This window comes from Micromys minutus (assembly GCF_963924665.1).
Source record: "Micromys minutus genome assembly, chromosome: 2".
Lineage (NCBI taxonomy): Eukaryota > Metazoa > Chordata > Mammalia > Rodentia > Muridae > Micromys > Micromys minutus.
This window is the reverse complement of record NC_137971.1, coordinates 45,911,063-45,936,632: the sequence shown is the minus strand read 5'-3', so window position 1 is coordinate 45,936,632 and position 25,570 is coordinate 45,911,063. Positions and strand designations below refer to the sequence as shown.

The following is a 25,570-nucleotide window of genomic DNA, read 5'->3' as shown; positions in this document are numbered from 1 at the left end:
AAGTATTTTTTATTCCTCTTCCATATTCTTTGTGCACTAGATTTAAGCTATACAATAAACAAGCATTCTTGCCTAATTCACTTATCTCTTCAAAAATTGACTTTTTAGCAAAATATTTGCAAGTACACAATACACTTAAATGAGAAATGTCAAGAAATTTTCTAAAATATGCTGGGATTTACTTTTTATACCTTGGTAATTTATAGTTGGTCTATTCAATAATGTACATTATCTATGTTGATACATGCATAGGAATACATTTTAAACAATGGTGTGTGTGTGTGTGTGTGTGTGTGTGTGTGTGTGTGTGTGTGTGTGTGTTATGAACACATACCGATCACACACCTGAATGGGAAATTTGAAATTTAGCTAGATTTTAATAAAAATAATTTAAGTAATTGTTTTTATCCATAACATAAATTTTCTTTTATTTTCTATTTTCACTTGTTTCTTCTTTGCTTGTCTATGAGTTGAACCTCTTTTAATTTTAGCATTAAGTAATTTTTGATTAGTTATTTTTTAATTGAAAACCTTTATTTTAAAAAACAAAAATAAATGTACAGATTTTAAGCATTTTGGATAAAAGTATATTAATACATTTTGTCAGTGCTTGTTTTTTTTTAAGGTTTGATAGTTTGTATTAAGATCTTACTAGCTACAATGAGCATAAAGTACATGTAAATCAAGATGTATCCTGGAATTAGTCAAAGTTTTCTTGGTATGTAAAGATTAAACATAATGGTTTTAGTATCCAATTTTCAATGAGTACATATTATGTCTGTTCTTTTGTGACTGGGTTTTCTCCCTCAGGATGATATTCTCTAGATGAATCAATTTTCTTAATAATTTCATAAAGTTATTGCTTCTGATTGCTGAGTAGTACTCCATTTTGTAAATATACAACAATTTTTGTATCCATTCATCTACTGAAGGACATCTCTGATCTTTCCAGCTTCTTACTATTAATAAAAGGGCTACTTTTAACATTGTGGTGCATGTGTCTATGTTGTATGTTCGAGCTTCTCTGGGGTATATGCCCAGAAGTGGAATAAGTGGGTCTTCAGGTAGTACCAATTTTCTGAGGAATCGCCAGACTGATTTCCAGAGTGGTTGTACCAGTTTACAACCTTACCAACAGTGGAGAAGTGTTCCTCTTTCACCACATCATTACCAGTGTCTGCAGTCATCTGATTTTTTTTTCTTTCTTTTTTTCTTTTTTTATATTTTCTTTTTTTTAATTTACTTTATTTTTTTAAAGGAGAAGCACAGTGTTTCTAATACACAGAATTTAACCAAACTCTTTCCACATTGTAAATAAGGCAGTGAAAAATTTGTAGGCAATAGTCCGCTGGTTGTCCAAGACATCTGAATATTTGATCTTGGCCAATCTGACTGGTGTGAGGTGGAATCTCAGGGTTGCTTTGATTTTCATTTCCCTGATAGCTAATGAGGTCTAGCACTTTCTTAGATGCTTCTCAGCCATTTTATATTCCTCACTTGAGAACTTTTTGTTTAACTCTGTACCCCATTTTTAAAAGGTTTGTTTGAATTTCTTGTGTCTACCTTCTTGAGTTCTTTGCATACCTTGGATATTAGGCTTCTATCTGATGTGGGGTTGGTAACAATCTTATCCCACTCTGTTTGCTGCTGTTTTGTTTTCTTCACAGTGTCCTTAGTCTTACATAAACTTTGCCATCTCATGAAGTCCCATTTGTGAACATTTGACCTTAGAGCATGAGCCATTGATGTTCTGTTCAGGAAATTTTGTTTGGTTATTGTACTGGCTGGTTTTGTGTCAACTTGACACAAGCTGGAGTTATCTCAGAGAAAGAAGCCTCAGTTGAGGAAATGCCTCCATGAGATACAGCTGTAAGGTATTTTCTCAACTAGTGATCAACGGGGGAGGGCCTAGCCCATTGTGTATGGTGCCATCCCAGCACTGGTAGACATGGGTTCTATAAGAAAGCAAGCTGAGCAAGCCAGATGAAGGAAACCAGTAACATCCCTCTGTGTCCTCTGCATCAGCTTATTCATTGTGACCTGTTTGAGTTCCAGTACTGACTTCTTTTATTAATGAAATACAATGTGGACAGTGTGAACTGAATAAACCCTTTTCTCCACAACTTGTTTCTTTGTAATGATGCTTTGTGTAGGAATAGAAACTTTGACTGAGACAGTTATACTCTATGTATTCATATGTTCAAATATATCTCAATTGCTTTAACCTTCATTAATAAGGCACTCATTAATCATAAATGTACTTATTTCTGATTTTATTTCTTCAACCTTTTTACTTGTATGTCTTATTTTAATTTTGATAACATAATATGAATGAGAAAAAAGCATGTTCCTAAGGGATATTTTTTCTTAGTCCCTAAGAAAAACCTCAAGATTCATATCTCTATCACAAGAACTGAATGCAGTGTATGAACTTACTTACTTGGAGTTTTAGAGGACTCATTCATTTTATTGTCTGGGAAAGCAGTAGCCATTCGGAACCTCTCTGGAGTCCATGGAATATAAAATTCATTGAAATTTTCTTTTCAGATGATACCTAACCTACATCTTCAATACCTACCAAGAATGTTTGGAATGAGGTTTAGATCTGGGTACATAGAGTAATTTTACTGGGGCCACAAAATATAAAAAAATAAAGCCCACTAGACTAAGTAAGCCAAATTTGAGCATAAAAGTTCTTTAAATTTGACCAGTAACCAAGAGCTAATTCTTAAGAGTCTCTTCATGTCAAAACTCAGGAATACTGTATTTTAAAAGGCAAACTCTGAAAAAAAATCAGTTACATTAGTGTAATATGAGGGGCCAAGTCAGAGTAACATTGCACCATTTTATTTGGCAGAAAACAATAATTTGTTTTAAATTAGATATTTTATTTCTTTACATTTCAAATATTATCCCCTTCCTGATTTTCCCTCTGTAAACCTCCAAACCCTCCTCCTTACCCTACTTCTATAAGAGTGCTCTCCCCCCCCCCCGACATTCCTCCCTCAACATCCTAGCATTCCTTTACAATGGGGCAACAAGCCTTCAGAGGACCAACAGTCTCCCCTACCACTTATGCCAGAAATGGTCCCTCTGCTCCTGCAGTACTTATTCTAACTCTTGCTTTGTACTCCTTGTGATTAGTCAGATGGTTGGCTTCAAGTTCAGCATCTTTATTGGTCAGGATCCAGCAGAACCACTGCGGAGACATCTGTAGCAGGTTCAACTGGCAGTCAGCATGTAGAAGAATGCAAATTGATCCATGGTCATCTCCTTGCACAAAAAAAAAAAAAAAAAAAAAAAAAAAAAAAAAAAAACATATTTCAGTGGATCAAGAACCTTCACACAAAACCTGATATGATGAATGCACAAGAAGAGAAAGAGGCAAAAACATGAGCATATCCTCAAGGGGAAAATTTCCTGAACATAACACCAATGTATCATGCTCTGTGATCAACAACTGACAAATGGGACCTCATAAAATTGCAAAACTTATGTAAGGCAAAGGACAAAATCTATAAGATAAAATGTCAACCCCCAAATTGGGAGCAGATGTTTACCAACTCTACATATGATAGAAAGCTAACATCCAAAATATACAAAGAACTCCAGAAGTTTTCTTTCAAAGAACCAAATAAACCTATTAAAATAGGGCACTAATTTATAAAAATGATTCTCAAGTGAGGAATCTCAAAGGGCCGAGAAGGACTTAAAGAAATGTTCAACATCCTTCATCATCAAAAAATACAAATTAAAAGGGTCCCGAGTTTCTACCTCATACTAGTCAGAATGGCTAAGATTAAAACTCAGGTGATAGCAGATGCTGGCAAGAATGTGGAGAAAGAGGAACACTCCATCGCTGGTGTGAAAGCTGAAAATCAGTCTGGCAGTTCATAGTGTTACTTGAGGCCCCAGCTATACTACTCCTGGGAAAATACCCAAAAGGTGCTCCAATATATAAGAACATATGTTCCACCTTATTCACAGCAGCCTCATTTATAATAACCAGAAGCTGGAAAGATCCCAGACATCCCTCATCAAAGAAATGGATACAGAAATTGCAGTACATTTACAGTGGAACACTAGTTAGATATTAAAAACTCATCTCTTAGATTTCATAAAATTCACAGGCAAGTGAACAGAACTTGAAAATATAATCCTGAGTGAGGTAACTGTGTCACAATAAACACATATTGTATGCGCTCACTGATATGTGGATATTAGCCAAAAAGAAATTAGAATACCCAAGATACAACTCACAGACCATAGGAAATGAATAAGTAAGTATAATGGTACAGACATACTAATAAGGAGGAAGGTGTAGAGCAAATATTAAAATATGCGAATGGTTCACGAGTCACAATGCCATGTTACCTCCTATTACTCTGTTTCCATTGGTGATCTCTTTACCTCCATGGCTAGCACCATGCAGTTTTTGGCTATTTTGCAGCTTTCTGCTCACATTACCTGCTTCTGCCAAAATCAAAGCTCTAGAAGCCTGTAATTTATTAACCAGATATATATCAATAAATTCTCACTCCACAAAATGACCACTCAATAAACTCAGAGCCAGTTGAGATTGATATAAATTACCCACCTAGATAAGACAAATTATTCTATAGCAATCCATACATTATAAGATATACATAGCTACCTGTTACATTTTAAAACAACATGGGTTTGTGTCATCCTTCTCTTCCTGTACCTTCATTCTTCTCCCTCCCCCTCCTATTTCTAGTGTCTCTCAAAAACTCTACCCCTGCGTTTCCTTTTCACTGCCAAATCACAGGCCTTGCCTTATCTTGATCCTGCCCTCACCTTCATATAGAAAACAATTCATAGGAAAAAATCTCTGGGAAGTAGAGGGAGTGAAGGATCTGTAGTGGGTGGTGAGAGTAGAGGAGCATGGAAAAATGATGGCAATTCAGATATGGAAGAAAATGGGAGAAAATACAGAGAGTCAAGACTGTGAAAGAATTTGTGTATTTGTTGGGGAGGAGAACTGTGGGTAACCACTAGAAAGTTCCAGATGCCCTAGAACCAATAAATTCCAAAATTTCACCATGGAGGACATTAGCCAAAATAACCAACAAAGGGGAGATAAAGCCTACAGTATCCAGTGGATAGGCATGGCCCCAAGTTGAGGTATGAGGCCACCCACCCACCTCAAAAATATGAACTCAGAATTCCTCTTGTCAAAAGGAACTGGAGGAACAAAGCCTGAAACAGAGCCTAAAGAAAAGGCCACACATAGGAATACATCCTATCTGCAAATACAAAACACAGACACTATTGCTGTTGACAAGAAGCAGCTGATGATAGAAGTCTGATATATCTCTCTCCTGAAAGGATCTGCAGATCTTGAACAATACATATGTGGATTCATGTAGCCAATCATCGGACACAGCACAGGGACTCTCCAATGAAGAAGTTATAGAAAGGACTGAAAGAGCTGAAGGGTTTTGCAACTCCATAGGAAGAAAAGCATTATCACCCCCAGAAATTCCCAAGAACTAAATCACAGACCAAAGACTACACATGGAGATCATGGCTCTAGCTGGATATGTAGCAGAGGATTTTCTTATCTGACATCAATGACGGGAGGCTTTTGGTCTTGTGGAAGCTCAATTGCACAGTGTATGGAAATGCTATTGCACTGCAGGAGGTGTGGATGGACATGTGGGAGAACATCCTTATAAAGGTAGGAGGAAGGGATAGGGATTTGTTTAGGGGAAACTTGGAAGAGGGATAACAATTAAAATGTAAAAAATAAAATAACCAATAAAAACTTTGATGACATGGATCCAGTGAGTATGTCCTTGTAAGTGCATTTTTTTTGTAGAGAGTTAAAGATATGGCCATTTTCACACCTTAATTCTTCACATCTAGATTGATAAATTACCAACATAAACCCTGTTGTGAAAATGGGGGAGTAATATTCTCCTTATTTTTACTAACAACCAAAAGAATTTTTATATGAAAAAAAAAGTGATGAAAAGGTTATATTACACTCCTAAGCTAAAAGTCCTTTAAGGATAATGACCTAGGTCCCACTATGTATTTGTCATCATTTGAACTTCAGCTCCCTTGAAACAGATTTCTCTTCATCCTGTTCCTCTTCCAGAGCTAAGTTCTTGGCAGCTGTCCCTGTCCTTCATGATCATGTACTTTTCCATGGCCATTCGACATCAACTATGAGGACCTTGATCATTTACCCAATATCCTTGCACTCATTATCTCCATCTCTGACTTTTTACAGTTCTCATTCTTTCCTTTTTTATTTAAATATGCTTTTTCTCCAAGCATAATTTGTTTTGAAATTAGATATCCTGAGCTTATTCAAAGAATTTCAAAGTTTGTCTCCAACACATTTATTGTGCTTTATCTTTTCCAAAACTCATAATGAAGTCTTTGAGCCCATTTTTAAATATCAGTATCATGAAGTGAATTATCACTGAAAAGTTGTTGATTGTTTGGACAAGTAATTGTTCTTTGGTTGTCAGAATTATTATATTCCCTAAGTCCTCTGGTGAGTTTGGTTCTTGAGGAGTGAATCTAGGTCATTCTCAAGACATTTGTTCTCACATACATAAACTACTTGAAATTGAACTTGTAGTTTATTTTTAATGATTGAATATCAGTTCTTGAGGCAGAGAAGCAGATTCAGGGGCACAAAAAATGATAGTTTTCTTTCTAACTATTCTAAGTGTTTCAGCTGTTCAGTCCTTGCTTCAAATTTCGGTTCAGAATCACATTCATGAGAGAATTCTTCTTATTGCTCCTCAATGACAATTGCCATTTGCATTCTCTTGCATGTGTTACAAAATGGCTGTTCTTCTTACTCCTCTTTCACTTTATATACTTATTCTTCACCACTTCTGGTTGAGATTTATCACATACTTCACCTACATGATGAAACAGATCATTGTGAACATAAAAAAAAATTTGGACAAAAGTTTTAAAATTCAGAACAAAGGTTTATATATACTTCTCTGATAGACAGCAATCAATACATTGTACAATTCACCAGCCCTAAAGGTTACACAAGTATATACATTAAGCATTTTGGTATATCAATCACTGACATTACTGACAAAACATCTACTTTACCATTAACATTAGAATTCCTGCCATAGGCAGCGACATCAGAGAACAGAACAGAAAAGAGCCCGGCCCATCTGCCACCTGGACCAGCAGCTCTTAAAGGTTGAAAAACTGGTGAGTAGGAGATCTAGGCAGCCAGAGAGCAGAGAGATCACTGTGGAGTGCTCACAGAAAGCGCAACCCCTGCCCTACCCTGCCTGATTCAGGGACCAGGAACACAACTTTGGAACTTCTATTCCCACCCGGCGACTCTGAGGCATAGAACAGGGCTCAGCCCATCTGCCACCTGGACCATTGGAGATCCAGGGACACAGAGAAGATACAAGGGAAAGGCAAGAACTTATCACTGACAACAAAATGGCAAGAGGAAAATGAAAGAGTATATCCCAAAAAAACCAAGACAACCTGGCAACACCAGAACCCAGCTCTCCAATAACAGCAAACATTGGAATGCTAAACACTCCAGAAAAAGAAGATGCAGATCTGAAATCATACCTCAAGTTGCTGATAGAGATATTTAAACAAGAACGGGAGGTAAAGCAAAAAGATTCAGAGTTTTTAAAGAGGAAACAAGAAAAACACTCAAAGAACTAGAGGAAAAGAGAACCAAAGAGATGAAAGAATGGAAGAGAAAATTTAAAATGGAAATTGAAAAAATAAAGAAAACACTAAAAGAGATAACCCTAGAGGTAGAACACCTTAAAAAGTAATCAGGAGTCACAGAAGCAAGCATTTCCAATAGAATACAAGAGATGAAATAGAAAATCTCGGAGACAGAAGACAACATTGTAAACATAGACAAAACAGCCAGAGAAGATACAAAAAACAAAAAGCTCCTAACACAAAATCTCCAGGAAATCCAGGACACAATGAGAAGAGCGAACCTAAGGATAATCGAAATAGAGAGGGAGAAGAATATCAACTAAGAGGCACAGTAAATATCTTCAACAAAATCGTAGAAGAAAACTTCACTACCCTCAAGAATGAGATGACCACGAGCATAAAAGAAGCCTTCAGAACTCCAAATAGGTTGGACCAGAAAAGAAATACCTCCCCACACATAAGAGTCAAAACACCAAGTGCACAAAGCAAAGAAAGAATACTAAAAGCAGTAAGGGAAAAAGATCAGGTAACATATCAAGGCAGGCCAATCAGAATCACACCCGATTTCTCAACAGAGACTATGAGAGGTAAAAGAGCCTGGACAGACATCATGCACACCCTAAGAGACCACAAGTGCCAGCCCAAGCTGCTATATCTAGCAAAACTATCAATCACCATAGATGGAGAGATGAAGATATTTTAAGACAAATCAAAATTTACACAATTTCTGTCCACAAACCCAGCACTACAAAGAATTATAGGTGGAAAACCCAATACAATGAGGGAAAATACAGCCTAGTAAAAACAAAAAACTCCTAAACAAGAAAACCAAAAGAAGAAAAAGACACAGACACAACTCAACCCACAAAAGCAATAATAGCAGGAAACAGAAACAACTATTTCTTGATATCTGTTAACATGAATGAACTGAACTCCCCAATAAAGAGATATAGGTTATCAGACTGAATACATAAACAAAATGCAGCCTTTTGCTGCATACAGAAAACTAATCTCAGAGACAAAGACAGACACTACCTCAGAGTAAAAGGGTGAAAAAAAAAAAAACTTCCAAGCAAACAGCCCCAAGAAGTAAGCTGGAGTGGCTATTCTAATATCGAAGAAATATATTTCCAACCAAATGTTATCAAAAAGATAAGGAAGGACACTTTTGACTCATTACTGGGGAAATATGTCAGGAGGAACACTAAATCCTTAACATACATGCTCCAAAAAAAAAAGTACCCACATTCATAAAAGAAACACCACTAAAGCTCAAAGAAGACATTTCACCCCACACAATAATATTGGGAGACTTTATATACCCCATTATCTCCAATGGACAGATCATGGAAACAGAAACTGAACAAGGACACTACAAAATGAGCAGAGACTTTGAACCAACTAGAATTAATCAATATCTACAGAACATATTATCCTAAAGTAAAAGAATACACATTCTTCTCATCACCCCATGGCTGGCCACTCTCCCCCTACCAATTCAACATAGTACTGGAAGTCCTGGCTGCAATAATTAGACAGCAATAGGAGATCAAGGATATAAATATCAGAAAGGAAGAGATAAAAACATCACTATTTGCCAATGACATGATAGTGTACTTAAGTGACCCCAAATATTCCACTAGAGAACTCCTATACCTGATAAACAAGTTCAGCAATGTGGCTGGATACAAAATTAACTCAAACAAATAATTAGCCTTCCTATACTTAAAAGACAAACATGTGGAGAAAGAAATTAGGGAAAAGGTACCCTTCTCAATCTTCACAGAATCTATGAAATACCTTGGTGTGACTCTAACTAAGCAAGTGAAGGACCTGTACAACAAGAACTTCAAACCTGCAAAGAAGGAAATTGAGGAGGATCTCAGAAAATGGAAAATTCTCCCATGCTCATGGATTGGAAAGATCAACATTTTAAAAATGGCCATCCTACCAAAAGCAATCTACAGATTCAATGCAATCCTCATCAAAATTGCAACCCAGTTCTTCATGGAATTTGAAAGATCAATGTGCAATTTTATATGGAATAACAAAAGACCTAGAATATCAAAATTTATCCTCAACACCAAGAAAACATCTGCAGGAATCACTATCCCTGACCTCAAGCTATATTACAAGGCAATTGTGCTGAAAACTGCATGGTACTTGTATAGAAATAGGCATGCGGATCAATGGAATAGAATAGAAAATCCAGAAATGAGCCCTCATGTATATGGTCACCTGATTTTTGACAAAGGAGCTGTAAACATTTAATGGAAAAAGGACAGCCTATTCAACAAATGGTGCTGGTCCAACTGGTACTCAGCATGCAAAAGGATGAAAATAAACCGTTTCTTATCTCCTTGTACAAAGCACAAGTGTAAGTGGATCAAAGATCTCCACATTAAACCAGACACACTGAAACTATTAGATGAGAAATTAGGGAAAACCTTAGAGATCATAGGCACAGGAGAAAATTTTCTGAACAAAACAAAAATGGCTCTAGCTCTAAGGTCAAAGATTAACAAATGGGACTTAATGAGATTGCACAGTTTCTGTAAGGTTAAGAACATTGTCAAGCATACAAAACGCAACCAATTGAATGGGAAAGGATCTTTACCAACTCCACATCAGATAGAGGCCTAATATCCAAGGTATACAAAGAAGTCAAAAAGGTAGACACCAGAGAATCAAATAACCCTATTAAAAATGGGGTACAGAGCTAAACAAAACTATCTCAATTGAGGAATATTGAATGGCTGAGAAAGAACATCTAAAGAAGTGCTTGATATCCTTAGCCATCAGGGAAATGCAAATAAAAACAACCCTTAGATTCCACCTCACACCAGTCAGATTGGCCGAGATCCAAAACTCAGATAACAACAGATGCTGGTGAGGTTGCAGGGAAAGAGGATCACTTCTCCACTGTTGGTGGGGTTGCAAACTAATACATCCACTCTGGAAATCAGTCTGGCGATACCTCAGAAAATTGGACATAATACTACCTGAAGACCCAGCTATTCCACTTCTGGGCACATACCCCAGAGATACCTTAGTACACAACATAAATATATGCACCACAATGTTCATAGCAGCTCTATTTATAATAGCCAGAAGGTGGAAAGAACCAAGATGTCCTTCAGAAGATGAATGGATACAAAAATTGTGGTACATATACACAATGGAATACTACTCAGCCACCAGAAACAATGACTTAACCAAATTCTTAAGAAAATGGCTGTATCTAGAGAATATCATCCTGAATGAGATAACCCAGTCACAAAAGAGCAGACATAATATGCAGTCACTGATAGTGGGATGCTAACCCTAGTTGCTCGTACTGCCCAAGAAACAACTCACAGACAGTATGAAGTCCAAGAAAAAAAGAAAACAAAACAAAAAAAAAATAGTCATGCTCAATCTTTACCCAGCAAGAACACATTGACATATTCCAGGTTGCCTCCTGTATTATATGTACTTTCTGCTCATTGTAAAAAAAAAAAAAATCTTTACATGCTGAGAAAACTTTGACTATTTCCATGTTGCATCTTGTTTTACATGTACTTTATGCTCATTGTTACTGGTGGAATCTTTATCACACTATCAAACCTTTAAAAAAAAGTTACTGACAAAAATGTATTGTAGAATTTTATGCAAAAAATGCTTAAAATCTGTACATTTATCTTTGTTTTGTAAAATAAATTTGTTAAAAAAAAGAATTCCTGCCATAAAACTCTGTGAGTATTCTGGAGATTTATTCAGCACGTAAATAAAAATAAAAATGTGTAAACTTGTTTCAGACACTTTACCCTTCTAGGAGGGCATTTTTGTAACTCACTTTTTAGCTGTAAAATGTCAAATCCTTGCAGAAAATGCTAGGCACCACACACATTCACTCTGTGAAATATCAGATTAAAACAATATCTCCATCACAAAAGTGTTCTGGCAAAATCACTAAGCACAGGCCTATGATTATTCTTATTCTCAGAGTTTTGGGCAGTTATGAGACTCTGAATTAATCTCTGCCTACTTAAAAAGAAGGTTCTCTGCCTCAGTTTGGTACCAACAGGCATATATGTGTGTAAACATAAATATTTAGGAAGAAACTTGAAAACATGGTAATTTGGCAACACAATAATATGCTTCCCTCAAAGCAAATGACCTTTTTTAGTCAGTTTTTATAATCAGGATTACAGATACAAACATATGCCTTTCCCCAACAACCTATGATCAGGCTTCAAGTATAATAAAAATCAAATGATTGCTTATTTTCAACACTTCCGTACCACCATCACACCCATAGACTCATCTTCTCTGGCAGGTCAGTATTCTCATATTCAGGGCTCATCACCTGGGTAATAATATTCATTTAATTTCTCAGCAACATTCTGCATATCATTTCCCAGTAGCAACTTTTGAGTTATTTTTGATTTATGTATCATATCCTAGATAGTATTAAGTTTTTCCAAAATACACTCTACTATTTTTAATACTAGCTTTAAAAATCCACATCTACATGTTAATTTTTGAATCCATTTAATAACTTTATCCATGTCCCAAATCTACAGAGTTGTAAGATAGTTATTTCTAATTTTTGAAGAGAAATTTTCAAGATTGTATGTATGTATTTTAGAGATAATATATGGATCTTTATAAAGTACAGTTGGGAAGAATGAAGCACACATGACAGAGTAGCTGTCATAGGACCAGAGAAACCACACAGAAATAATGTGACTACAAGTCATGGAATGCTAGCAACCACTTTAGTAGGAAAGAAGTGGAAAACAGTGTCATTTAGAATATACAACACTTCATGGTTTTGATTATTCATCAGCTGAACCATGTGAGGCTTGATATTTTACATTTCTGGATTCCAGACATAGCAGATAAAACAATGTAGTATTGTAAAAATCCATGCTTACAGTAAGTTTTAGAGCAAATATAGTAGGATAACACAAGCTCTTAGTTGGCTTCTTTGCTGTAATAAACAAAACATAAATATTATGTATTAGTTTCAGAGAATTTCCAAGTTAATTTCCATCTGTTTCTTGGCATTTATAGGCGAAAATGTTGTTTACTGTTAGTTCAAGATTCATTGTTTTACATAATATTACATTTATTTTCTTGCTGGAGTCAACATTAGAAAGTGAGATAGTTCTTCATCAATTAGGAGAAAATATTAAATGTAATAAAACATTGTGAAGAATAAAAATAACTAAATGAATCTCTACAGACAATGCAATTACTTCTGCCCTTTAGGATTAATATGTTTAGATTATTACACGGAATCATTCTCCAGAGGTCTCAAGTTTCTAGAATTTTTCCCCCAGATATCCCTCTAATTGTAATGTAACTGAAAGAGATGCCACTTTAGGAGGAACATACTGTATGCTGTGCTTCAGTGACCATTAGATATTGACAGTCACTGTTAGTACCTACAACCTTCTGAGAATTTTCTAAGAACCTTCAATCAAATATAGGGGAAGAACATAAAATTACATTGATTGACTTTTAAATAATTGCTTCCTGACAAGTTGTTGAGAACTGCATTAGTCACAGGCACAGCTCAAAACTTTTTTAATCAATAAGGAACTTTCATTATGAAATGAATGTCCTTCTGCCTTAAAGATTAGTTGTTATCTTTTCTTGTTCCTTTCCTCCAGTAAGAATCAAATGCATGGATATGAGAGATGTTATGTTATCATATTTCTAAAACAAATTAGGAAAATTTCTAAATGTTATGTTATCATATTTCTAAAACAAACGAGGAAAATGGGAGGCTCTTCCAGACAACTAAGACTCAATGCAGGTTTAGACTTTTATCTGTGAAAATGTTCTTTCATCCCTTATTCTCTGCATTTTGACAACTGCCCGAGGGGGAACTGCTATCCTAGCATTTACACAGTATTCTATTGCTGATTTGGGGATGCCAGTATGGTCAGTATGGACTGATCTCTTCTACAGAACTGGTAAGCTTCTACTTTCCTTGAAATTTCTATGATTATTTTTGGTGTGGAAACCGAACAAGCCAACTCTATTTATTATGAGTTATTCTAAAAAACATTGAGTGATTTAAACATGCTGTCAGCTTCTGAGGTAAATGTAAAACAATTTTTCATATTGAATGTAGAAATTCTTATGACACATCACAATAATTTCTCAATAAAAATTGAACAAATAATCCAAAAAGTGTGATGTACTAGCTGGTTACACTATAATATAACATTAACTATGTATTTGATTCTTATTGGAGGAAAGAAACAAGAAAAGATAACAACTAATCCTTAAGGTAGAAGGACATTCATTTTATAATGAAAGTTCCTTATTGACTAAATAAGTTTTGAGCTGTACTTTAAACTTTCCTTCATAATCTCATGCTAGTTAACATTAATACACCTGCTCATGATAGCAATGATATGGACAAAAGCATATATTTTTCACTTAGGTTGAAAATAAATTTAACTTTTGAATCTCAACTCTTAAAAAACTGGATATGATTTTTAGGATATCATGTATGTTTTAATGTTCAATTTTCTAAAATGTGGAGAATACTTGCTTCATCTTCCAGATATAGACACATAGATATCGAGACAATATTTACATACACAGTCTTTATTACTAGTTGTGGAGATAAGTATATTCTTAGGTTTCCATGCATTAAAGGTGAAAGCAATGTAGAAGGTAGGCTTATAAATTCACATTTGAGAATAAGAGGTGAACAAAAAGGTGAGGAGTAATAGTTAGAATTGAAAAAATATTCTTCAAGAAATTAAACTGTAATCAAGAAATGTAACATACTATAATTGCATGAGAAGAGACAGAGATCCAATAGCATCCAGGATTGAATTTATCAAAACAATAAATTTCTGAGCTAAAGACATCCCATGTATCAGTAATGCTCCAAATTATGGACTCTGGTTTGGCTAAAGTATCCCATTAATGAAGAATGAGATGATTATGAAGTGTTATTTTTTCATATTAAAAGTAGAATATAGACATATCTAGAATTATTAAATTGTTTACCTTCAGATAACATAGCTATGCAGTTGAAATTGGGTAGAACAAGGGTAGAGATCCCTCAGATTCAATAGCTTGCAACCTTGTATATATTTTACAATCATTTCTTTCAAGCTCATGCTATTCTTGAAAAACCAACCATATGTTCCTTGAAAATGTAAAGTTCTTTTCAACTTTTTTATCTTTTGTAACTTTTGACAATTTTATACAGATTTTATGCACACATTGACTGTCTGATAACCTGAATGGAGAACAGGACAGAAGTGACACAGTTCTTTCTGATGGGACTTACTGATGACCCAGGCCTGCAACATCCTCTTTTTATCATCTTTCTTCTTATCTACACCATCACCTTGGTGGGGAACCTGGGAATGATCCTGCTGATTTTTCTTGATGCTCACCTCCACAGTCCCATGTATATTTTTCTTGGTAATCTGTCACTGGTGGATTTTTGTTACTCTTCAGGTGTCACTCCAAAAGTCATGGCTGGTTTTCTAGTAGGAGATAAAGTCATGTCCTATAATGACTGTGCTACTCAGATGTTTTTTGTTACAGGCTTTGCTACTGTGGAAAATTACCTGTTGGCCTCAATGGCGTATGATCGTTATGCAGCAGTGTGTAAGCCCCTACACTATGCTAGCACCATGACTACAGGTATGTGTGTATGGATGATTGCAGGATGCTATGCCTGTGGCTTCCTAAATGCTTGTATTTATACTGGGGATGCATTCAGTCTTTCTTTTTGTAAGGCTGATGTAATCCATCATTTTTTCTGTGATATTCCAGCAGTCATGGTTCTCTCTTGCTCTGATAAACATGTGAATGAGCTGGTTCTAGTTTATGTAGCCAGCTTCAATATATTTTTTGCTCTTATAATCATCTTAATATCATATCTAATGATTTTCATCACTATACTAAAGATGCACTCAGCTGCAGGACATCAGAAGGCCATGTCCACCTGTGTGTCTTATTTCACAGCTGTTTTTATTTTCTATGGGACAGTGATTTTCATGTACCTACAGCCTAGTTCCAGTCATGCAATGGACACTGATAAAACTGTGTCTGTGTTTTATACTATGGTGATCCCCCTGCTGAACCCTCTGGTCTACAGCCTGAGGAACAAGGAGGTCAAGAGTGCATTTAGAAAGATTATTTTCAGGTTAAAATGATATATTGATTTGATTCATTGGATAAATCTAATACCTGGATTCAATTTTATCACATTTTTTTTTTTTACTTAAGAAAGTTTGATGTTTGTTTGTCTGTGTGTCCATTTGCTTGAAGTGCTTGTTGGTATCTATTTATCTATCTATCTATCTATATATCTTTCTTTCTTTCTTTTTTTCTTTCTTTCTTTCTTTCTTTCTATCTATCCATCCACCCACCTACCCATCTATCTATCTATCTATCTATCTATCTATCTATCTATCTATCTATCTATCTATCTATCTATCTATCTCTATCATCTATCTATTAACTACCTATAAATCATTGATCTGTATGTCATTTATCTCTCTATTGTCTGTCTATCTGTCATATCTATCATCTATCTATTCATCCATACACCTATTTATCAGCTGTGTGTGAGAGAGAAAGAGATAAAGAAAGAGAGAGAGAGGCAAAGAAAGAGACAGAGAGACAGTGAGAGAAAAAGACAGAAACAGAGACAGAGAGACAGACAAAGATACAGAGACAGAGAGTGAGAGAGGCACACAGAGAGAGACAGAAAGAGAATTACAGAGACATTTTATATAAATCATTTAATGGTCATAGGATTGCTTGTGAAAGACAATTTATTATCGCTTTCTACCACAAAGATTCTGAAGATCAAATTTAGGTTCTCAGCTTTGGCAAACAACACCTTTACCAACTGAGCCACCTTGCTAATCTTGAATCATATATGAAAACTCTCAGGTTGAAAGGAATCTTAAATTTTCCAAACTCCCACGTTCAGTGCATATGTCCATAAATAATGGTATAGGCTGAGCTAAAGCTTGTTTATGGAAGAATTTATGTCAGACAGAAAGAAGTCTAGTGCCAGCATTTAGCAGGAACAGGCAAAAATGGGCTTCTGTTTGCCAAAATGCCACTTCCCTTAGCTATGTATGGTTGTACACCAAAGTCCATTCTGGCCTCCAGATTTTCTTAGTCCCTACTCACATACTATTTTTATGTATCTCAAAGTTTGTTCTCAACTCCAGTTTCGTCTTACTTCTCCCATTTATCCTCTACTATGACAGCTCCCAGGCTGTTGAAGGTCACAGGGTTTTCTCTTCCCTCATACCCATTGCTTCTCTAAATAAGGCAAAGTTATTCTCTCTATCTCGACTATTGTCCCTTTCCTCTCTTTTTTATTTTTGTGTCTCTGGCAAATATTCCTGATCACCTATTGTCTGCTTCTTTTTCATTCTACTCTGGGCTTTTCTAGTAGCCTCTGCTTGTTCTTTCTCATTTACAATAAAACCTTTTCCAAAATCATACACCAGCTATTTTGGTGGTTTATTTGATGAACCTAGCTTATAAAAATCAACAACGAATTGAGTTTGCTGAAATGATAACTTATAGTAAAATATATATTCAGGATCATATTTTAATTATTCTAATGGCATTGGTTATTTTAATCAAATACAAATAAATATGCTTCTATTAACTCATCTTTTTCAATTATTTCTAACTTGTGTCAATGCAAATATTTGTAATATTAATGTAATATTAATAATACTTTGAGGTTAATTTAAGCTCTATACCAAGACACTGTGAGGAAGAAAGATGATAAAAGAAAATCCAATGGGGAAAAAGCATTAACAAAAATGGCCCAACTGATAACTGTCTGAGAGCTAGTAACAATGTTTTTTAAAGTAAATGCTCTAGGAAGCCATGGATTCTGCAGTGATTTGTCCTAGTTAATGTAGTTGCACATCATCATTTCTGAGAAAGTTCAGGTAGACAAAATAAAGTAGAAAATCAGTCTGTCTATTTCTTTGTCTCTATCTCTTATTCCTCCCCTCCCCATTTTCCTCTGTGTGAGAGAAATCTATCTTCTGTTCATCTAGATCCCAGAACTACTGGATGTCAAGTCGTTGATTTCTCCTTCCTCTTCTCCTTTCTTACATCTTTGAATTGTGTCTTAAATAACCCATCCGCCTGCCTGGCTTACTAACTTTCACAAAAAATACAATGGGTATTTATGTCTTCTATAATCAAATGAGCTAGTGGCAAAATTTTCATTCATGAAGTTTGTAACTTATTGACTGTGGAGTGCTCATCACTAAACATGCATTTTAAATCACCCCTTCCACAGCTAAGGATCATGGAATAATATAGAAGAGTGGGGATTTAAAGGCTGTTAAAAGCCTCAGGCTGAAAGGACTTCTGTGAAAAAGTGTGTTTGGACATGTCATGATTCCCACACCGTTGAACTTCAGTTGTGGTTACCTGTATAGGGTCTGTATGAGATTAGGTGCATCAACATTTTATCCTAAATATGGTTGATGAGGGCAGATCTATCTCTGAAGACTATTGGCAGTTAATGATAGATGGTGTTTTACATTTTGCAGTAGTAAATTGCTCATTGTCCAATAAATAACCTTTTCATAACACTCATATACATGAGCTTATTTTAACTCAGTGGGTCATAAATAAAATATATGAAAGTTGTAACAAAGTTGTTAAGAAGAAGGTTTCATTGGGAGAAAAAGGAGAAAATAAAGGTTACCGGGGGTTGAGAAGGACTAAACTTTTGTACATATATGAACAAAATTGTTGAATAATACGTTTTGTAAATTGAATTGTCACTTGATATTAACTTTATAATTTAAATTTAAGCCTAACATTTTCTATTAGTTCTACAACTTTAGACATTTATTTCTGCCCATTTATGTACTATTTGTCACTCACAGCAAACACTATCTCATCACATGATCTACCCCATTAAAAGACTTTGTCAACATTTACTGCATGGACTTACATGTTCTTTTTCTTTTTTATGAATTTATTTAATTTATAAAACATTATTATATCTCACAAAATTTGCTACAAAATAATAATATATGATGAATGTACATTTTCTGTTTCTTTTTTTTTTCTAAGATGGGCTCAGGCTTCCACATTTTGAACTTTCTTTTTTTTGAGCTTCATATGGTCTCAGAATTGTTTCTTGGGTATTCAGAGCTTTCTGGGACTAGTATCCAATGATCAGTGAATTTTTCCTTCTCTATCCTCTATAATTAAACTATTAATCAAATCATAGAAGTGATGCTAACTCTTTTAAAGAAGCCAAAAATATAAAATGGGAAAAAAGAGCATCTTCAATATATGGTGCTGGTCTAATGGCAGTCTTTATGTAGAAAAATGAAAATAGACCCACATTTTTCAACATGTACAAAGCTCAAACCCAAGTAGATCAAGGATCTCAACATAAAACTAGACTCACTGAATTTAATAGAAAAGAAAATAGGAAAGAAGCTTTAACTCATTGGCACAATTTGGGGGGGGGCAGATTTCTTAAACAGAATTCCAGTGACTAACACTCTAAGATCAAGAATTGATAAATGATACCACATGAAACTGGAAAGCTTTTTTAAGGCAAAGGATATAATCAATAGGAGAAGCCAGCAACCTACAGATTGGGAAAAAGTCTTCACTAACCCCACACCTAATTGAAGACTAATAACCAAAATATATAAAGAACTCAAGAAGCTAACAATAAAGAAACTAGACAACCCAACCAAAAAAAAAAAAAAAAAAAGAAAAAAAAAAAAGAAAAAAGAAAAAACAGGGTATAAAGCTAAACATAGGATTCAAGCCAGAGGCTGAGAAACATTTAAAGAAATATTCCAAGTCCTTAGTAATCAGAGAAATGAAAATCAAGATGACCCTGAGATTACACCTTACTCCAATCAGAATGGATAAGATAAAAATCTCAGGAGACACATATTTTGTCAAGAATGTGGAGAAAAAGAAACACTCCTCCATTGCTGGTGGGGGAGCAAACTGGTACAACCATTCTGGAAATTAATCTGGAAGTTCATCAGACAGATGGAAATAGATGTACCTGAAGATCCAGCCATACCACTCTTGGACATATACCCCCAAAATCTCCCACAATGCCTCAGATGCACATGTTTCACTGTGTTCATAACCACCTCATTTGTAATAGGCAGAATCTGGAAACAACCCAAATGTTCCACAAAAGAAGAAGGGATACAGAAAGTGTGGTTCACTTACACAATGAGTACTATGCAGCCATTAAGAACAAGGGCATGTTGAGTTTTTCAGGCAAATGAATGGAGCTGAAAATTTCATCTTCAGTGAGGTAACTCAGAGCCAAAAACATGCATGGTATATACTGATTAATAAGTGGATATTTGTAAAAAATATACAGAATACCTAGGATAAATTCCATAGAACTCTAAAAAATTAATAAGCTGAAGAGCCAAAGGGAGTATGTCTCAATCCCCATTGAAAGGGTAAGAATGGAGGGGGGAGGAAGGGAACTGAGTGGGAAAGGGATAAGGGAGGGGAAGAGGAGAAGATGATCAGGTATTGTGGCTTAGCGGAACAGGACTGAAGCCCTGAGGGCCAGCAGAAAGAATGGAAATGGGCAACCTCTGGAGGTAAGAAGCAGAGGAACTTTCTAGAATGTACAAGAAACCTAGGATGTGAGAGAATCTTAAGATTCAATGGGAGGGACTTTAGATAAAATGCACAACAGTAGGGAGAAGGAACTTATAGATTCCACTTCCAGTAGAAAGATAGGGCATCTGTTGTGGGATGGGGTTGCCATCCCATAGTAAAAAACTCACACCCAGAATTGTTCCTGTCTGAAAATACTGCAGGGTCAAAAATAGCAAAGAGCCTGAAGGAAATAAGGTTCATTTTCAGGCCCTAATTTGAACCCAGCATATGGGGAGGCCCAAAACTCTGATGCTATTACTGATACTATAGTGTTCTTGCACACAGAAGTCTAGAATGACTACACTCTGAAAGACCCAACAAGCAGCTGGAAGAGTCAGATGCAGACAGATATTTACATCCAACCAATAGAGAGGAGCTGATGCCCTCTGGAGTTGAATTACAGAGAAGCTGGAAGTAGCTGGGGGGTTTCCCCTATAGGAAAACCAGCAGTCTCAGGTACCCTGGACCCCCAAGATTGCTCTGACACTGATCCACCAACCAGGCAGCATACACCAGCTGATATGAGAACCCCAGGATATATACAGCAGAAGATTTCTAGGTCTTGACTCAGAGAAGATGTACATTATCCTCATGGGACTTGAGGCACCAGGACGTGAACAGGTCTTGTGAGGTGGGGAGGAGGTAAGTGATGTAGACCAGTGAGAGGGCAGATGTCTAGGAGGATAAAAGCTGGACTGTAAAAAATAAAGTACTAAAACAACAACAACAATGAAAACCAAACCAAAAAAGAAAACCCCATGTTCAATGGTACCTGGTTAGATGTCTTTGTTGTAGTAGTTCTCAAAATGATAATTTAAATAAAAAAACTAGTAACCTTGTAAATGAACCTATTTCTATTTTTTAAGTTTTTCTTTAAATACATTTGAGGATTGAGATTATTTTTGTGGGTATTTGATAATACCCACCAGAAACATAAGTTGTTGATAAAACATGTGTTCTTCATTTTTAAATGAGGGAATATAGTTATGCGATTTTGTGATTAATGACACCACGTGGACCTATGACATTGTAAATCTTACATGTGAGGCATGTTCTGGATAGATGTGAAGCAAAATTTTAGAAACACAGGTCATTTTCTGGTGAGATTTTTTGTGAGTTTTGTTTGCTGTGTTCTTACTCCTTTCTCACAATTCACAGTTTTAAACTAAAGAATATCCTGAAAGTCATATCAAGGGACAGGTTGTGTCACATCATTATAATGGTTACTCAGAACACATATCTCAATTAATGACAAGCTACACATATCCAATTTAATAAATATAACCAGAAGTCTAATGTGAGATTAATGAGATTTATAATGATACATTTAAAATCCATGAATATAAATTGTACATCAAATATAAATTATTTTAATTGCCTTAAGTCCAGTATCAGGTCAAAATCTGCTTGGCAAAATAAAATCATTTATCTGAAAAGGTCAAAATCTGCCTTTTAAAAATCTCAGGACCTATGCTAAAATTTACATGAATGGACTAATTGCTCTAAATAGGACCTTTAATGACCAGAAAATGTAAGATCTTCTGGTCCAAAAGACAAAGAATATTTACAGCATCAAGGAGCTATTAGAGAATCTCTCTATATTGCTTCCTTTAAAAATTAAGAGAATTTCAGTTCATTCATTAATGAGGACAGAGCAACACATCTAAGCAAAAGAGAATATTATACCTATGCCCCAATTTAGCAATTGAGCGACATCATCACCTCTCTTTCACACTCTCTGATAGAAAGATAGTTAGGTGAGGCAGTATATCCTGATCCAAGGGGCAAGCATCTCAACATGTCTCACAGCAGGTAAAAAAAAGTTCATTGAAGTAGGGCAATAAAGAACTAAAACTCATTTCCTGTTCTCTAGCATTAAATGCCATACTGGTAGCACTGCTCACTGGAAGCAATAAAAGTGGTATTATTAATGGGTATAAGAGATTTTATTAACCAGTTAAACTGAATAAATGAAAAATCCAGAAAAACCATCAAACTAAGTGACTTCACAAATCAACTATAAAATTAAAGGATTAATACTAAATTTCATAGTTAGTATAAAATATAGATAAAATTATAAACATATGAGTAATATTATATAGATCAAGCATATATGCATGCATACATGTGAGTGTATATTTGTATGTATATGTATTTATCTCTCTCTGTGTATATATTTATGCCTGTGTGTGTATGTGTGTGTGTGTGTGTGTGTCTGTGTGCGCACACACTCACACAGGCAGGTCTGCACATGTGTAAAACCAATTAGAAGAAAAAGGAGACCATAGCCATGAATTTGAGTGGAAGCAAAACGGAGAATATGAGAGTGGTTGAGGAGAATAAAGAAGGGAAACTTAATATAATTATATTTTAATTTTTTCTATTTCAACATTTTTCAGGTTTTCCTTTTATTGATAATAGATTTTTTTCCTTATACAATACAGCTCAGTTACACTTTCCTCTCTGCTTCTCCCAGTCTGGCCCCCACACCAATTTTTCTTATATCCTGTTGTACTCTGTTTCTGTTTCATAGTAGAGAATATATTTTTAGGAGATAACAAAAAACATAAGAAAATCAAATATATTAAGATCAAATCATATCATTACCCTTTCAGAAACATTTCAATTGCATGAGGTCTCAATTACTGATAGTTTATCTCAATGTCTGTGCTATTAATATCCTGTTTAGAAAGGCTTGTCTTGTGCCACTGAGTTCAAGATTCACTCTCATTTTCTCTTAGACCTGACTCAGTGTATAGAATTTTATGTTAAGATCTCTAATTCATTTGGAGTTGGGGGTATATCATAGGGGTTGTAGAAAAATAAGAAAAGGGTGAAATTTATATAATTATATTTTATTTTTCTATTTTCAATATGATCTAAGGTTGATTTTAACTAAAAATACAGATGAGAAAGGTATTATTTAAAGTACATTTTATGAAACTGGTTTTTATCTTGTCAACAAAGCTAGATAAGAAATGGTGGTGGTTATTTTTTGGCAGCGTGACATAATCTACAGTATCTGGTAAGGGAGTCTAGTGAGGGATAGTCTAGATTAGAATAGTGTTAGAATAGTCTAGATTAGAATTAGAATTGTGGAGTGTCCACTTGACTTACAGGAAGAACAACACACAGAGAATGGCATATTTTCTTAGGCAGGGGATCCTGAAATTTTAAGGGTGCAGAAAGTGAACTGAGACTTATTACAGAGAATTAATTCATTGTTCTTTGCTCTTGATTGTGAATTTAATATGAGAAGTTGCTTCAGGTTTCTTCTTTCTTGAGTCCCCTGTAATAATACATTATAACCTGTAATTCTGATCCAAATTAACTATCTACTGATTAAGTTGTATTTGTTGAACATTTACATGAAAAAGAAATGAAACTGAAGTAGGGCACAATGAAAGAGAAAGTGGTAGCTCAAGATCTCTCTTCATCATTGGTCAAAATACCTCACCAAGATTTATAGAAGTAAAATTGAGAAGTACTTTAGAAAATATATTTACTGTGCTCAAATTGGTTCTTCCTGAAAGATAAAGTAGAGATTCTAGAATGAAAAGCCCATATATCAATAGCCAAGTGATGATTGATAATTTCCCAAGAGAGCACACTGGGTCATAGGAATGTCTTCAATAAATGATATTGGGAGAACAAGAAATTCACATAAAATAAAGACAATCTATAACTTTCCAACTACAGAAGGTTCTTCAAAACAAGTAAAAAGACTCAAATCAAAGACATAAACTATGGCTGTACCCAGTCCCACAACACCCAGAGGAGGCTTGACTTCCAGGTGGTCTAACACACCCAGGTCAAGATAACAGGTTAGGAGATCACAACATCAGCCACAAAACCTGGAGTAATTGGGATTCTGCGACCCAGGGACAAAGGAACCCCTGCCCAGCCAGTGACATAGGTTTCTTTCGGTCTTAAACTCCACCTAAAGGTGACTTGAGGCTCTAGCTCTGTACCAACTCCTACAAGACCCAGAGGGAGCCAGACTCCTAGATGCTCCGAAACACACAGGATAACAGGAGAGACCACAACATCTGTCCTAATACCTGGAGTAACTGAGTCCTTCATGATCCAAGAACCAAGACCTCCTGCACAACCAGTGACCCAGGTTCCTTTCATTCTCATACTGCACCTGGAGCAGACCTGGAGTGCTTACTCTGCACCCACTCTTACAACAACAGAGGGAACCCAACTTCCATGTGTTGTAAAAAGCTGAGGATCTTAGGATCACAGTATCACAGGATCTCAGAGGAAGCTCAACTCTTAGAAGATTTGACATATCCAGGAGCACTGGAACTCTGACAAGCTCATGAACACAGTTGAGGCCACAACATCTTTTCCAACATCCAATGTTATTGGGATCCCTTCAGGAACCAGTAACCTTATACCCACCCCCAACCCCCAGAAAGAGGTACAGGTTCCTTCCAGCTTGTACCTGTGCTCAGAGCCATGCCAGAGCTCTAGCTTGCCACTCACTCCTGCAATACCCAGAAAAAGTTTAATTCCCAGGAGCTCTGACACAACAGGACCTCAGGAGCTAGTTCACACCAGGATTTCAGGATACCAGAGGCAGCTTGACTCCCAGGAACTCTGTCAAACCCTTAATTTTAAGATGAGAGGAGAGGCCCTTGGTCCTGTGAAGGCTTGTTTCTTTAGTATAGGAAAATATCAGGGAAGGTGGGTGGGTAGGATGGAATGGGTGGGTATGTGGAGGAATTTCATAGAAGCAGGGGAAAGGACAATAGAACAGGGGCTTTCCAGATGGGAAACCACCAGTTAAGGGGATAACATTTGAAATGTAAATTTAAAAATCCAGTAAAAGAAATTACAAAAAGACAGAGACTATGTAAATACTAGAGGGACATATGCAAAGGACACTTGAACACATTACATTGCAATGGGTGTAGTGGTTTTTTCTTTTGTTTAAAATTTTATCCTTGTTTTGCAGAAAATAAAAAAATAAGAAAAAAATAGAAAGCCAAATATAAACAAAAGAAAAAAATGATTGTCTCAAAGTAAAATTAATCTTCTTGGCAAAGTACTTATTCTAGAGAATAAAAAGAAACAATTACATAGCAGAAAAAGTCAAAACTGTGTATTTGTAAGAGGGTTTATTTTCAGAGTATAAAAGCAATTATAAAACTCAGTAGTAAGTAAT

At 35.6% G+C, this 25,570-nt stretch overlaps 1 protein-coding gene across 1 annotated transcript; it reads left to right on the top strand.

Annotated features, from left to right (window-relative positions):
• Nucleotides 1–14,966: 14,966 nt before the first annotated feature.
• On the top strand, nt 14,967–15,890 carry LOC308416846 (olfactory receptor 5B3-like; the record flags this gene model as incomplete). The annotated part of the gene is made up of 1 exon (XM_080911938.1): nt 14,967–15,890. The coding sequence occupies one exon, from the start codon at nt 14,967–14,969 to the stop codon at nt 15,888–15,890; it is 924 nt and encodes a 307-aa protein (XP_080768064.1).
• Nucleotides 15,891–25,570: the final 9,680 nt, after the last annotated feature.